This window comes from Podarcis melisellensis, assembly GCF_964234715.1.
Source record: "Podarcis melisellensis genome assembly, chromosome: 5".
In the NCBI taxonomy this organism is placed as follows: Eukaryota; Metazoa; Chordata; class Lepidosauria; order Squamata; family Lacertidae; genus Podarcis; species Podarcis melisellensis.
The window spans coordinates 82,069,488-82,083,297 of NC_138537.1; the positions used below are offsets into that span (position 1 = coordinate 82,069,488).

The 13,810-nt window shown below is 42.2% G+C and overlaps 1 protein-coding gene across 15 annotated transcripts in view; it reads left to right on the forward strand.

Moving 5' to 3' along the window:
• Positions 1–13,810, forward strand: part of KCNMA1 (potassium calcium-activated channel subfamily M alpha 1) — a 547,562-nt gene that overhangs the window by 139,482 nt on the left and 394,270 nt on the right. For all 15 annotated transcript variants that reach the window (XM_081913468.1, XM_081913470.1, XM_081913472.1 and 12 more), the window contains exon 2: positions 6,008–6,172. In XM_081913468.1, the coding sequence (XP_081769594.1) occupies positions 6,008–6,172 (165 nt within the window). The remainder of the gene's footprint in view (positions 1–6,007; positions 6,173–13,810) is intronic.

The window sequence follows — 13,810 nt, forward strand, 5'->3', positions numbered from 1 at the left end:
GCTCCAGCGAGAAGGTAAACGGCGTTTCCGTGCACTGCTCTGGTTTGCCAGAAGCGGCTTAGTCATGCTGGCCACATGACCCGGAAGCTGTACGCCGGCTCCCTCGGCCAATAAAGCGAGATGAGTGCTGCAACCGCAGAGTCGGCCACGACTGGACCTAATGGTCAGGGGTCCCTTTACCTTTACTTAAAGCCATAGACAGATCCTTAATATTTAGATCAAAATAAGTACCATTACCCAAGGCTTCATATTTTGTCCCAGAACCCTCTGTCCAACTCCTGTTACTTTGCTGGCCTGTCATGGAGCCCCCAAACACATCAAAACCTCAAATCAGCTGTCAGCATATAAAAGGCAACACCCTCCCGGCAATTGTTTGCCCTCAAACAATTGGGGGGAGATGGCAATTGAACTGGAGGTTCCAAATAGTTGGCTCCTTACATCCTGGGAAGTAAGGCTCCTTGAAAGTGTGACTTTCCGCCAAGTGATTGTGCATGGGATGCATGAACTAAAATCTGTTTTGGGTGCAGGTTTTCTTTAGCCGCCAAATTTGCAACCATTACATAGCCTGTGAATAATTTATAGGGAAAAAACGTTCGGTTGTTTCATCAGATGTGTTTTCCACTTGGCTCTCTGTTTCCCTTTCTGCACTGAAAAGAAGAATGTTTTTCTAGGTATCAATAATTAATCCTTTTAAACTGGGGTGTGGGGGGTGTTACAGTATGATATCTGACGGCAGTGCAACCTAATAAGAACATAAGAAATTCAGAAGGAGGCTGGCGGTAACCTAGTTTGTCAGCCAGCAGCCATAGCTGTTAGGTGACATTTGTTGGTTCACTTTTGCTGCTTCTTTTTAAATCTCCGTGCTAAAATGTTTTGCAAACACTTCCTTCCCCTGCCTCCTTGCACTTTCTGTGCTACCAATAGGCACAGTTTTAATCTGGGTGAGCTCAGTAGATCACCTCCTCACCTGGAGTGATTCCATATGTATATATTTTCCAGAACTCTCAGTGACATATGTACCTGGTGCTTTTAAAAACAAATGGTTATGGTGCTATTCAAACCTGAGATCTCATTTCTCAGCTTTAGTTTAATTGGAGCTTTCAGTTTCAGGATGAGGTCATTGCCTGTGCCAAAAGATGCAATCAGACTTGGACGCTGAATTATTTAGAGTTCCGTTTAACCGTTTGCATGTGCTCAAGCGGCAATAAACATTGCCTTGCTACCCTGTAGGCAACTGCAGCTGTTATGCAAAAGGCAAATAAATGTTCCCCAACCTCCTAGGCTGAGGCATTCTGAACAAAGGAAGAACCATTTCCATAGAATCATAGAGTTGGAAGGGACCCTGAGGTTCATCTAGTCCAACCCTTTGCATTGCAGGAATACACAGCTGTCCCATATGAGGATCGAACCTGCAACCTTGGTGTTATCAGCACCACCCATCAGGGTGTGTTGCTGTTGCACACTGGAAGGAGGAGTGGCATGGCAGAGCCAATCAGATGCTCTTCTTGCCTTGCCTGCACCATAGCAAGCTCCTGTTACCTTGCCCCTCTCCTGATTGGCAAGTGGCCATGGCGTTTGGAGCTGAGAAGGCAAGTCAGCAGCACAGTCTCTCTCCCCTGCCCCCCTTACTGGCTAATGACTACTCCATTAAGGAAAGAAATCAGGGCATGGAGGTAATGGGGTTCATTGCTGAGCTTGGACCAGGAAGACCTCAGTTCAAATCTCTGCCAAGCTTACTAGCTGGCCTTGAGCAAGTTACAATCTCCCATCCTAATCTACCTCGCAGGGTTGTTTTGAGGACACAATTAGACCCTCCACCCCATACCCTGGGCATTTTGCAGGAAGCTATGAAAAAGAAATGCATTGGCCTTGGTCATTTTAATTCCTTTTGGATTTTGCCATGGGGGTAGAATGATAGTAGAAAACTGGAGAATTAAATAATAATCAATTACACTTACCCCCTCCCCTAATTAACTGGATTTTTCAGGGTCTGGCACAAGCCCCCAAATGGATTCATCACTGCTTAGCCAAGTATTCTGATAAAGAGGATTTTTCTCTTTCCCCATTTATAAATGTAAGAGAGACAACATCACACCAAGCGCTAGAGATATACCACCCTCCCACTTCACTCTATTTATATGTTCCTGTCATCAAGCAATTAAAATAATGAATACTTTACAAAACAACAGGTAAGCAGCCTGCATAAAGATAGTATTAGCTTAAAATGTACCTGCCATGCCTCTAAATAAGGCACCAATTAAAACTTCATTCTAGGTTTCTTGAAATGTCTCTCTCCCTTCCCCTGGTCCTGCTTCCTGGCTCATGGAAGGGCTGCAATGCCATTTACTTACTTCTCTGTCTTTATATTTAAACATTTTCAAGCTGATACAACCACCACAACCAAATAACAACCTTAAAACTTTTTTTTTTAAATAGCTGCAACCATAGAACAAATCAAACAGTAAAAAAAAAAAAGTAGCTTCAACTTTGCTAAACCTTAACTGTCTGGGGGAAATTAAGAAGAAATCTGTCTGGTACTTAAAACTCATTAAATTGGGTGTGAGGCAGACAGGCCTGGAGGGGAGCGTTCCAAAGGAAAAGATTCCTTCCCCAGGCACCGTAATGCTCTTTCCCTCTGGTGAGGCTCATAACACGCAGGCAAATTCATGTAGAAGCAGGTGGTTTTTAAGGTACCTGGATCCCAAGTCATGCAGAGTTTTAAAGGTGAAACACTGGTGATTCTCCTTCATCTCAAAACCGCTAATCTTCATGGGAAGTGCCACCCCACCCAGAACTGTCTGAACACCATCTCCCTAGTCCAATGAAAAGGTAAAAGATAACGGACCCCTGGACGGTTAAGTCCAGTCAAAGGCAACTATGGGGTTGCTGTGCTCATCTCGCTTTCAGACCGAGGGAGCCAGCATTTGTCCACAGACAGCTTTCTGGGTCATGTAGCTAGCATGACTAAACCTCTTCTGGCGCACAGAGGGCTGTGACAGAAACCAGAGCGCACGGAAACACTGTTTACCTTACCACCACAGCAGTACCTATTTATCTGCTTGCACTGGCGTGCTTTCGAACTGCTAGGTAGGCAGGAGCTGGGACAGAGCAACAGGAGCTCACCCCATTGCGGGGATTTGAACCGCCAGCCTTCTGATCTGCAAGCCCAAGAGGCTCAGTGGTTTAGAACCATCTGCCAACTGCACTGCTCTCTTCTCTGCATTGCACTCAAGTTTGTTTCCCTTCAATCCAATCTGTTGTGGACTATAGGCACATCTACAACTTCAGCTGAAATGGATGTAAAGGAGAACTAAAACTGCCTGTCATCAACTTCAGCCTAAAACCCCACACAACCTCACATAGAGACTTCATTAAACAGCAAGAGGATGGCTAATTTTTGTGTGGAATGTGTCATTCATGAATGTTGACTGCAGAATATCTGATTCATCAGATCTATATTTATCATATAATAAAGGCTATACATAATTGAAAAGGAAGCATGACTTTTATCCTTGCCACAGATGTTGATTTGTGCATGCATGCGTGTGTGCGTGCGTGCACACAGAGTTTTGATTTGAATTATAATTCATTTACTCTGTATGGCAGAAATCTGCTTTGACCACAGTGCAAATGATGGTATATTTCACTTTATCAGTCAGATGCTGCCATTCATATTTCACAATGGAATGTGAACATGAGCAATCATTCTGAATCATAAATTTGTTCAAAATCTAAACAATTTGAATACACATTTGCTGCATTCTGAGCCATTAATTGCTTGTTATTCATTGTTTGCAAGCTGCTTTGGGATTTAGTTGAATGGGAATCAACATAGAAAATCAATCTCTCTATCAATCAGTCAATCAAGCAATCAATCAAGCAAGCAAGCAATCAGGCATTTTAAAGGCAGAAAATGCTTGTTCAAACCAAATCTTACCATGCTTAGAATGCATAGATTTCATCCATCCACAGAATGTGTACCGTATTTGTTTTCACTCTAATATTCTGGATATATCCCCCCCCCCCAATTTGGGGGGAAAGTTTGGGAAGGATTCCAACCGTGAATAAAATGTCAATAAAACTTCAAAATCTGAAATATTGGTGTGTTGAAACTTGCAATGTAAAATTTAAAATATGGAGAAGTCAGTAACATTTCAGTGGATGCAATATTGATTTATCTGTGGAGGATGTGACAGGAATGAAGCCACGGCTTGCTGTTCCATGCTCTGAAACCTCTGGTGAGATCCAGAGCTTCCTAAAGCCCTTGGGGACATCTACAGGGGTTGAGGGATGCTGCTTACTTACACCAGGCAACTCAAATGTTTACTATGCTAGGATAGTTAATAAATATTACTGCTGTTTTGTCACCAACGCAGTGGGAGATTCCTCCGAGTTGCGCCTCTTTCTGTATTCTTGTCTTGTGGAAAACTTCAGGAAGCAGTAATGAGTGTTAAAAACGGCAGTGGGAGCTGAACTTCTCTTACTGACCTGAACAAACAAGCTACAGTATTTGGGTGGGTCCACCCCCACATCTCCCCCCCCCCCACATCTTTTGTGCTGTTCATGATTGAAGCATATCGAACTTGGGTGTGGCGATGCAGTGTCCTTGCAGCAGCGCCCCGCGAGGAGGGCTGGCTGTGAATGGCAGGGGTCAGTGGTGATTCAGCCGGCATAGCACAGCAAGAATGCCTCCTCTTAATTTGCTTCTTCCTCCCTTCCTCTGGTGACTCAGTGAGGGACAGTGCTTACAGCCAGAGAGGAGTTCCTCGGATTAATCATGCAGCTCCCTTTTCAGAGTGGCTCCTTGGCAACCCGGCAGCTTGCTGGAAGATTGGCAGCTCTGCATTCCCATTCTGTTTGGTGTTTAAGGTTCCACGCACTCGCCCAGTGTGAGCTTCCTTGGAAAACTCATTCAGGAAACCATAAATTAAAACAACACCTGACTATCGTGCGCATTCACTGTGTGTTGCATCGTAGGTTAATTTTGTCTGTGTGCATACTTTGCATTGAGGTTTGCGTACAGGGCCGTACAAATACGAGGCTGTGTTGAGATTGCCGACATTCCAGGTGCCAGCTACATTGCATATGAGAACGGAGAGAGGAAACTAGCTCCTGTGGTGTCAGAAATACCTACTGCATCTCCCTAGCAACTTTTGTAAAACACCACTCACTGTATTTGCATAGAGCTTGGGAAAGAGAAATGCCAACCAGGGGAGTTTTTAGGTGGGGGTCACCTTACGTTGCCCATAACTCATCATCATTTCGCAGAATGGGCAGAACTCAAAGTTGAAAGCAGTGCCAGGCCTAGACAGTGCCTGAAGCACATCCCAAATGATATCTCCCTCCCTGCTAGGACCAGCACTTTAGTACTGATGCACTGTTCAGACAACAGGTCCTGCCACCATCTCCTCCCTGCCCCTATCACAGTGCTGCTTGTGGTTGCATTTCTGAACTTGCCATGACTGAAAGTGTGCTGTACCAGAGTTGGCTTTTTGATGGCTTGACTTGGGCTTCTTTCTTTCTTTCTTTCTTTCTTTCTTTCTTTCTTTCTTTCTTTCTTTCTTTCTTTCTTTCTTTCTTTCTTTCTTTCTAGAAAGTAAGCACTTGCCATTAACAGGAATATTCTTATTTGCATATCCCATAGAAGGCAGGCCAGTTTTCCATTTGACAGAAGAACATAATTTCCCCACTCACCATTTGTTGTGGTGATAACTGTCTTGTGTGTGCGTGATAACTTATATTATTACTTTACCAAAATACAAGCATTATTTATAAAATAGACAAACAAAAGGGAAGGGAGGGGGGAATCCCCAGTAAAGAGGATATAAAGGCATTGGGTAACTTTATACAGATACATTAATTGTCCATCTTAACATCGGTAGTATCTTTTTAGCTTCTAATGCACTGAACTGGGAGACCGCAAACAGAGATGATGTGTTTATCTGGTACTCTGTTGCAGTTTAACCCCTGCTATGCTAATCTCTCTCTCTTTCTCTCAATTTTACAGGAGGTCCAGAAGATAACCAGCAATGGGGAGACCCAGGCAGATGGGGACTTGAAACCCACAGACGAGAAAGAAGAAGTTGTGGCAGCAGAAGTGGGCTGGATGACCTCTGTTAAAGACTGGGCAGGGGTGATGATTTCAGCCCAGACCTTAACTGGCAGAGTCCTTGTGAGTTTCCCTATACTTTCCCTATACTTTCTTCAGATTTTCCATCTACTTTTTTCAGAGGGCTAGCCAATGCCCCCCATTTAACAATATGGTAATTTTCACATGAACAACACTTTCTCTCTTTGGTGTCTGCTTGCTGATACATGCACAAAATGGACTCATGAGGACAGGCAACCAGGCTATTCCTTGATATTTAAAGTACCGTATTTTTCACTCTATAAGACGCACCAGACCACAAGATGCACCTAGTTTTTGGAGGAGGAAAACAAGAAAAAAAAAATCTGAATCCCAGAAGCCAGAACAGCAAGAGGGATCGCTGCGCAGTGAAAGCAGCAATCCCTCTTGCTGTCCTGGCTTCTGGGATAGCTGCGCAGCCTGCATTCGCTCCATAAGACGCACACACATTTCCCCTTACTTTTTAGGAGGGAAAAAGTGAGTCTTATAGAGCAAAAAATACGGTAATTAGGTGAAAAGGTTGGCCATGTGCATCCACTCTAACTCTTTGTTCCTAAACCTATGTATTTGAGAGTTAGTTCAAATAAGAGAAATGAGATGCATCTTCCAAGTAAATATTGTTTGTATCAGGGTGCCACATTATGTGACAAACTGTCTTCAGAAAACCCTTTCCTTTCCACAGGATCCTGGTAGACTAATTTTTGCACAGGAAGTTAAAGGAGGACAGGTTTGTTCCTGTTGAAGGGAAATGTATTGTTTCTGACACCTAAGGTTATGAAAATTAACTACTAATGTCGGGGAGGTTCTGATACTCAATATAGGCATCGTTTTTGTCATAATTTTGCACCCACTTCCAGGCACAGCAAGTATTCCCCATAATGGTGCATTTGTGCCACAAAAGCTCCAAAAGTTTCCTGTATTCAGTACTCTAGATAACTGTTATCCCTGTAGAGTTGTTAAATGGTGGGCAATATCCAACATTAATCATACTTACAGTAGACCCACTGAAATAATAAACCTCATTACTTAAGTCTATTGATTCCAGTTGGTCTAAGTAAGACTTGGTTCGATGGAACCTTGTGAACAGAAAGAGGGCTAGTTCTATTAGGAAATTAAAAATGTGGAACATTTTTGCCTCCCTTGAGCCTGGTTCTGAGCTCTTCGCCTCCAGGGGAAAGACTTCCCTTATTTGGGTGTAAGTAATTTGGATCCAGGCCCTGTGGGAACAAGGCTCGTTTGTTATGCAAAATGAATTTAGGTAGGCTGCCTGCTAGGACACACTGCAGCCAACAGGCTAATTTGGGTTAATTGCCTAGATTTAATTGAGATTTAGAGCTAGTATTGTTAGGTTTGAGTCCAAAGTGCTTATATTATGGAAGTATCATTACTGTGGACTTTTAACAGGTTTTATCATTAGGTTTCATACACCCACACCATTAATTTATTATTATTTTTAAAGAATTGTTTGCAAGTGTTATGGAGCCATTTTGAACCATGTACAGAACAGTGTGTTCTGTACATATAAGGAATCCAGTTGGCTCTATATTGATATAAGCTTAAACACCATGCAAGTAACATGGTTTTATATTTAAAATTTTATATATCAGGAACAGTCAAAGGATGTACAATAGGTTTATTGGTCTCTATACACATTGCCAGATTGTAGGTTTAGTTTGTATAAATTAAAAGTAATGGGATTTAGTCTAACAAACAACAAACACTAGATGTAACTAGAATTTTTGTGTGAACAAACACCCCAAAAAGGCATGTCAATATCTTCGCTACACAAGTCGACAAGGATCTGTTTAAAAACAGCCTAGCTCTATGAAAAGAAAAGATGAGATGGCAAATGTGGTTTTGGTTTTCTTTCTTTTTTGATAGAATATATATGGCCAATATGAATATTCTGCCTTTCATGGTTTTGTCTGTTGCAATGGTTCACTAAAAGTGGGTACAGTATATTGACATTTGCACAGGTAGTTAGGAATTGGTTTTGTTTTTTAAAAATTGGATCAACATTTGGGTTTGGTTGCTTTATGGCAAAGCAAAATTAAAAGTGCATATTTTGCTTTATTAATATGCAATATAATTGAAAAAGATAGGAAGAAAATGTACTTAACCACACATTGTTTTCCTGTCAGTTTAGGAATGCAGCTTACTTTTAGGTAGCATTTTTGCACCCAATGTTTCTGTGGACATTTCTGGCAGTGAATTTATGGGTTGTGGCTCTTTTAAGTAAAATCCCAGCTGAAACTGAGGGCATAGTTATTGAAAATCTTTTAAAGATATTTACCCGCCTCTGCTTCTTAGTGACTTAGCACGCCGTGTATTCCTGAAAGGTCTGATCATTTCCCCTTGAAAGCCAACTGCAGAAAATTCTGTTTTATTGAGTAAAAGATTATGGCTTTTTGTAGGTCAGTTGCAGATCAAAATTAGATCAGCCAGAGTGACAGACGAAGAAATTACAGTACCTTTTCATACTGTAGGCCACAGTTTAAATCAAAATCAATCTTCCAGATTCACAATTAAATAACCTTTAGGAAGTGGTTCACTGAACACTGGTGTGGAGGGAGAAGAAATAGTAGCAATTGATTTTTGGTTTGGCGTGCTCACGCAAAGAAAGCTGTTGTGCAACTGCCGCCTAGATTTCTTTGCTAAGCAAATAAAAAAAGTTATTAAGGTGTGGTGTGAAAATTGATCTTAAAAACAGGACTTCATTAATAGTTCTTTCTTCAGATCACCCTTTTTTCATTCTTATATGATCAGTTATTTCCTTGGAAAGGGGCTCCAATGAGGGTGGTCAGTCTCTCAGTTGAGCAGCCCACAGCTCTGCCTGCACAACTTTCCAGACTGAGTCTTTGGCCTTTTGGGTTAAGGAAGTTCCTTGCCTGAGGCCTTAGAGACTTGCTGCCTAGTAGGCAGTTCTTGGCAGGATGGGCCAATGGTCTCACCCATTTAAGGCAGTACCATATGTTCAATAAGACTCGTTGTAAAAGGGCAAGAGCTTCAAAGGCTAATATTTTCAGGACCCTTTCTCTGTTGTTTTTGTTGTTTTTTGCATATTGTTCAGTTTAGTATGGCTCTCATCTCATTCTTCATGAAATGGGTTCCTACCTTCACCAATCAAAGTGCAAAAGAGTTGGTTTGGATGGCAGCACATATCTGGCAGCTGGTGAGATCTGCCGACCTTCTCGATAGCTAGCTGTGAAAGGAGTGCTTATGGAGTGAGCTAAGACATTTCTCCATCTGTGAAACAAATAACCAGTTGCATTCGTAAATGCTAGAAGAAACCAGAAGTTACCAGATCTCTGGTATCAAGTCCAGTCAAGGAGTTTCTTTTCCATAGAAAAGAAAACTTTGTAAGGCTGCAGTCTGATGCCCACTTATGCCCAATAAGGAGTCAGTGTCACTGAATCCAGAAGGACCAACTATAATAATAATAATAGGAATGTACATTCTGATTATATGGGACATTCTGGGAACAAATTGGAAACTGGGGTGGCTTCTGTAAATCTAGGACTTTTCCTGGAAAATAGGGACACTTGGAAGGTCTCTTAGTATACCCGGGTCAAGTTGGAGAGTCTAGTATCCATCTCCAAACCTATGCTAGCTCAGTCTGCATCCACAAAATCGAGCTGTTTTTATATCCTTTATATTCTTCATTTCTGATTTTGTGATGGCTCAGAGTGCTGCACATGTGCAGCATAAGTTTTGGTTTCCCTGCTGGTTACTAAAGCCACAGGAACGTAGGTACACATTCATGAAAGCCCTTTGCAAAAAGGAACCTTGGAAGGCTCACAATTTCTTTGATTGTGCTTGCATGTCTTGGATCACCTGCAAACTGAAATCTGCACCAGTCTGTGCACGCACCAGTTCCAAAATTAATTCAATTTCTTTCTAAGTTAGGGCAGGCAGGCAGAACCAGAACATGGGTCAGAAGCAAACCATGGGACAAGAATGGGAGGGGGGAAAAGGGAAACTGAGGATATCCGTCCATCCCTATTCTCTTTCATTTCCATGTTACAAAAATTAGAAAACTTGTCAGCAGCTCAATGTGTGAAAATTATTTAAAATGTGACATCCTTTGCCTGGGCAGCTGTCAAAACCAGGAACAGTTTGTGAAAGCTAATTCGGTTCTAAATTAATCCTGAACACTTCGAAAATAACGCTGTTAAAAGAAAACAACATTTGAGATGCTCCCCTCCACCACCTAATTTGATGGTTGGAAAGAATATATTTTAACATTTTGTACATATGTTTTATGCACTATAACTTTGCTCACTGCCATGGGCTTTACATATATTTTTGTGTTATGTGGGATAGATTGCAACGGACTGTGCCTGAACCATCTTCCAGGGTTCTCAGTATGTGTCTTAAGGTTTCGGCTGCACTGCGATCACCTGAGAATCCTGGAAGTCACATGGCTCTGAGGGTGGAGCTCGCCAGCGCCTCCCTGTGCCCTGCCCTGTTAGCGCTCTAGTTTTACGTGATTCCTACCCTGCGTTGCAAAAAATCCGTGGCCCTACTTCCCTTGAAATCCACCTGGTTCTTTTGAGCGCTGAGCTAGAACGTTTGCCAAAAAACGTATTCACCACATGGTCAGCTTTGTAACCTCCCGACAGTGAGCAGGTTCTAAGAGGCAAAGTTTGCCAGACCCAGCTAGTGAGCATTGGTGCCCTCTGTTACCTTCCCTCCATCACAGAAGCTTTTGAGGTGGGGTTGCTTGCAAAAGTGGAAAGATCTAGCAGGAGCAGTGATAGAGGTTGGGGGTGAACACCCTTTTGAGATGGAGCTTGACTTGAATGAGCCTGGGCCTCCCTTATAGCAGAGACTTTCCCAACTGTGTTGGCCATAATTGTGAACTTGGTCAGCATCACTAAACAATGAATTAATATGCCTGCACATTGGCATTCCTGGGATGCTATCTTTGTTTGGCATAATTAAGAGCTGATTGTGGCATGACATATTACATGGTGGTAGAGAAGGGTTTACTGGGGAGCAGAACTGTAGCAACCAACTGTACAATATGCACTGATTTTGGCGAACATTTACTTACTGGTAAACTATTATTTTTAACACACTTCACCACAGTAGCTTTTGCAGTAGAGCAAGACTCGCCCCTTTCCTGCTTTTCCTCCTGTCTCTTCTTGCTCCACACACTCGAAGCTCTGCCCTCGCAGAAGGAATATAGGAAGCCACAGCCTCTGTTGGGCATACTAGCTCAGGGTCTCTACTAGTGCAATAATTAGCTAAGGAGCTCCTAGTTTGAAATATAATCACCTGGGGGGACGGTGGATGAAATGGATGCTAATTATCGAATGGTAGCTAGTGGTTTGTATTAGGGGGGAAAAAAGTCATTTTGTGGAGCAGTTTATTTTGAGCTTTAAACCTCCTCGTGGGTTGCCATGGGGATTAGGTGCAGCCATAAATCCGCTTCCTAGGTGTTCACATGTGTTAAGCTGCCTGCAAACACTTCTTCTTTCCTTAAAATTAATTTGTAGACCGAACACCTTTGCTCGGCTTGGGTCTGTTATCGATGTCCCTGGTTTATGCTCTTTTTCTGTGTGTGTGTGTGCGTGTGTGTGTGTGTAAATCGGTGGTAGCTCTCAGTAGGAGAGATTGCTCATAGCTGAATTGGAAGATATTTGCTCCAGTTTGCTTTAATCTCCCGTGACTACAGTGTGGGCTGTTCCCTAGGTTTCCATAGGGACAGGAACAATGCTTCCCGTTGGGGTTCATCAGCAACAGAATGATGATGCTACAAAGTACACAGTGTTGAGTTGGTCTCATTGGTTTCTATGGTAACTGCAGCTTCCTTTAATCCACCATCTCTCTCTCTCTCTGTTTCTTCCCCTTCCCCTTTTTGCTTCTGCACCAATATTATTGCCAAACCTATGGTGCATTTTTGGAAATTGATTTCGGGCTTGTAGGAGGTCTATGCAAGCATAATTCTGAGGATGATGAAGCAGAAATATATTTTTGGCACATCTTGGGTTTGGGTTGTATGTGTGTGTGTGTGCCTTCTCCATTCTCTTACGGAATCAAAACCAAAGTGCTACCAGACCTTCAGTAGTGCCATCTGCCTCAAATTTTATGGGATGGTCTGGATTTTTATGCACCTGACGAATGCCAGGATTTGAAAACCTATCCAACTGTGTTTGAATTTAAAAGAAAGAAAGAAAAAGATAAGAGAGGCCGTGTAGATAAATAAAACTAGATGAATCATAAAATGATTCAGTATTGTCATTTCAGGATGTTATGTTGTGAAACAGAGATATAAAGCTAGAAAGATGCAATGAACGACTTATTGTACCAATCTCATCTATTAATCATACATAGTACATCCATCCACATGATGTCATTTCAGGATAGCATAGTGGATGATTTATATAACTGTACTTACCAGGGGCCCACACATTTGGGCTGTCCTTGGCAGCCAAGCTAAATTTATTTTTTCCACTGGCCCTGCCTTTCTCCTGAGGATTGATAGGGAAGGGGTATCATACATGGCTTTGACTTAAGAGACCAAACAAGACTGAGGGGAAACCCCCCCCCCCCCAGTTGTGAAGAGGCTCAGGAGGTAGCAAGGCTGTAAGAGAGCTGCTCCTTTTCTCCAGATCCCATGGACCTCACAGTTATGTTATACTGAGAATCTGGCTTTGTTAAAGGTCACACCCCATAGATGCAGTGAGTAAGTTACCCAGCGCCCTGGCAAGTTCCTGGAAGGGATTATATTTCTGTTTGCCCCTCCCCAGTCATGATCCTACCCTTGGTGGTATCATTTACCATTTAAGTTGATTTTATCGGGACCAAAAATGATGCACACCTGACTCACCTAATTGGCTTCCATAGGCTGTGACCATGGCTTAGATCAGCCTTCCAAGTATTGTTGGATTCTAACTCCCATAATCCCAGAACACTGACCATGATGGGACTGATGGAAATTGGGAGTCTGACAACATCTGGAGGACATTTGGCCAGGAAAGGGTGACTTAGGTGATTTTTAAAAGGGGGTGGGGAATAGGCAAATTCTGGAAGCAAAGTTCTATTGATGGCTATTAACCATGAGAGCTGAATGGAAGCTCTGTGTTCAGAGAATATCAAATGTGGATGTCAAAGAGTGAGGAAGGGCTGTTTCTTATTGTTATTGTTTTATTTTATTTTATTATTTGCACCCAACCCATCTGACTTGATTTGTGCCCTGTTTCTGAGCTTCCTGGAAATATTTGGTTAGTCACTGTTGCGAACAAGGTGCTGGACTTGAGGATTCCTTAGAATGATCCAACCAAACTTTTCTTGCAACATGCAACATGCTATGATAATCTTTAATTGGTTACAGTGTTCTGTCTTTTATTTTTAACAAGGGCCACAATGTGTAAAGCTCAGCATTAATCCCATGATTTCACCCTTTCCTTACTATTGCATATTTTCACAATAAAATGAGTAAAAAAAATCATAAAGTAGAGAACAAATGACTAGTATTGCATCACATTAAAACTCCTTAGCAAAAGAAACATATTTCCATCAGGTGACAAAGTAACAAAATTGTAGGGAGCCTCTCTGATTTCAATAGGAACTAGTACAGTATTCCAAATTACTGGTGCCACTACACTACACTACACTACAGTTTTTGCTGTGCATGCAAAAACTCCGCTTATCTAAATCAAGCTGGAAAAAGATGGC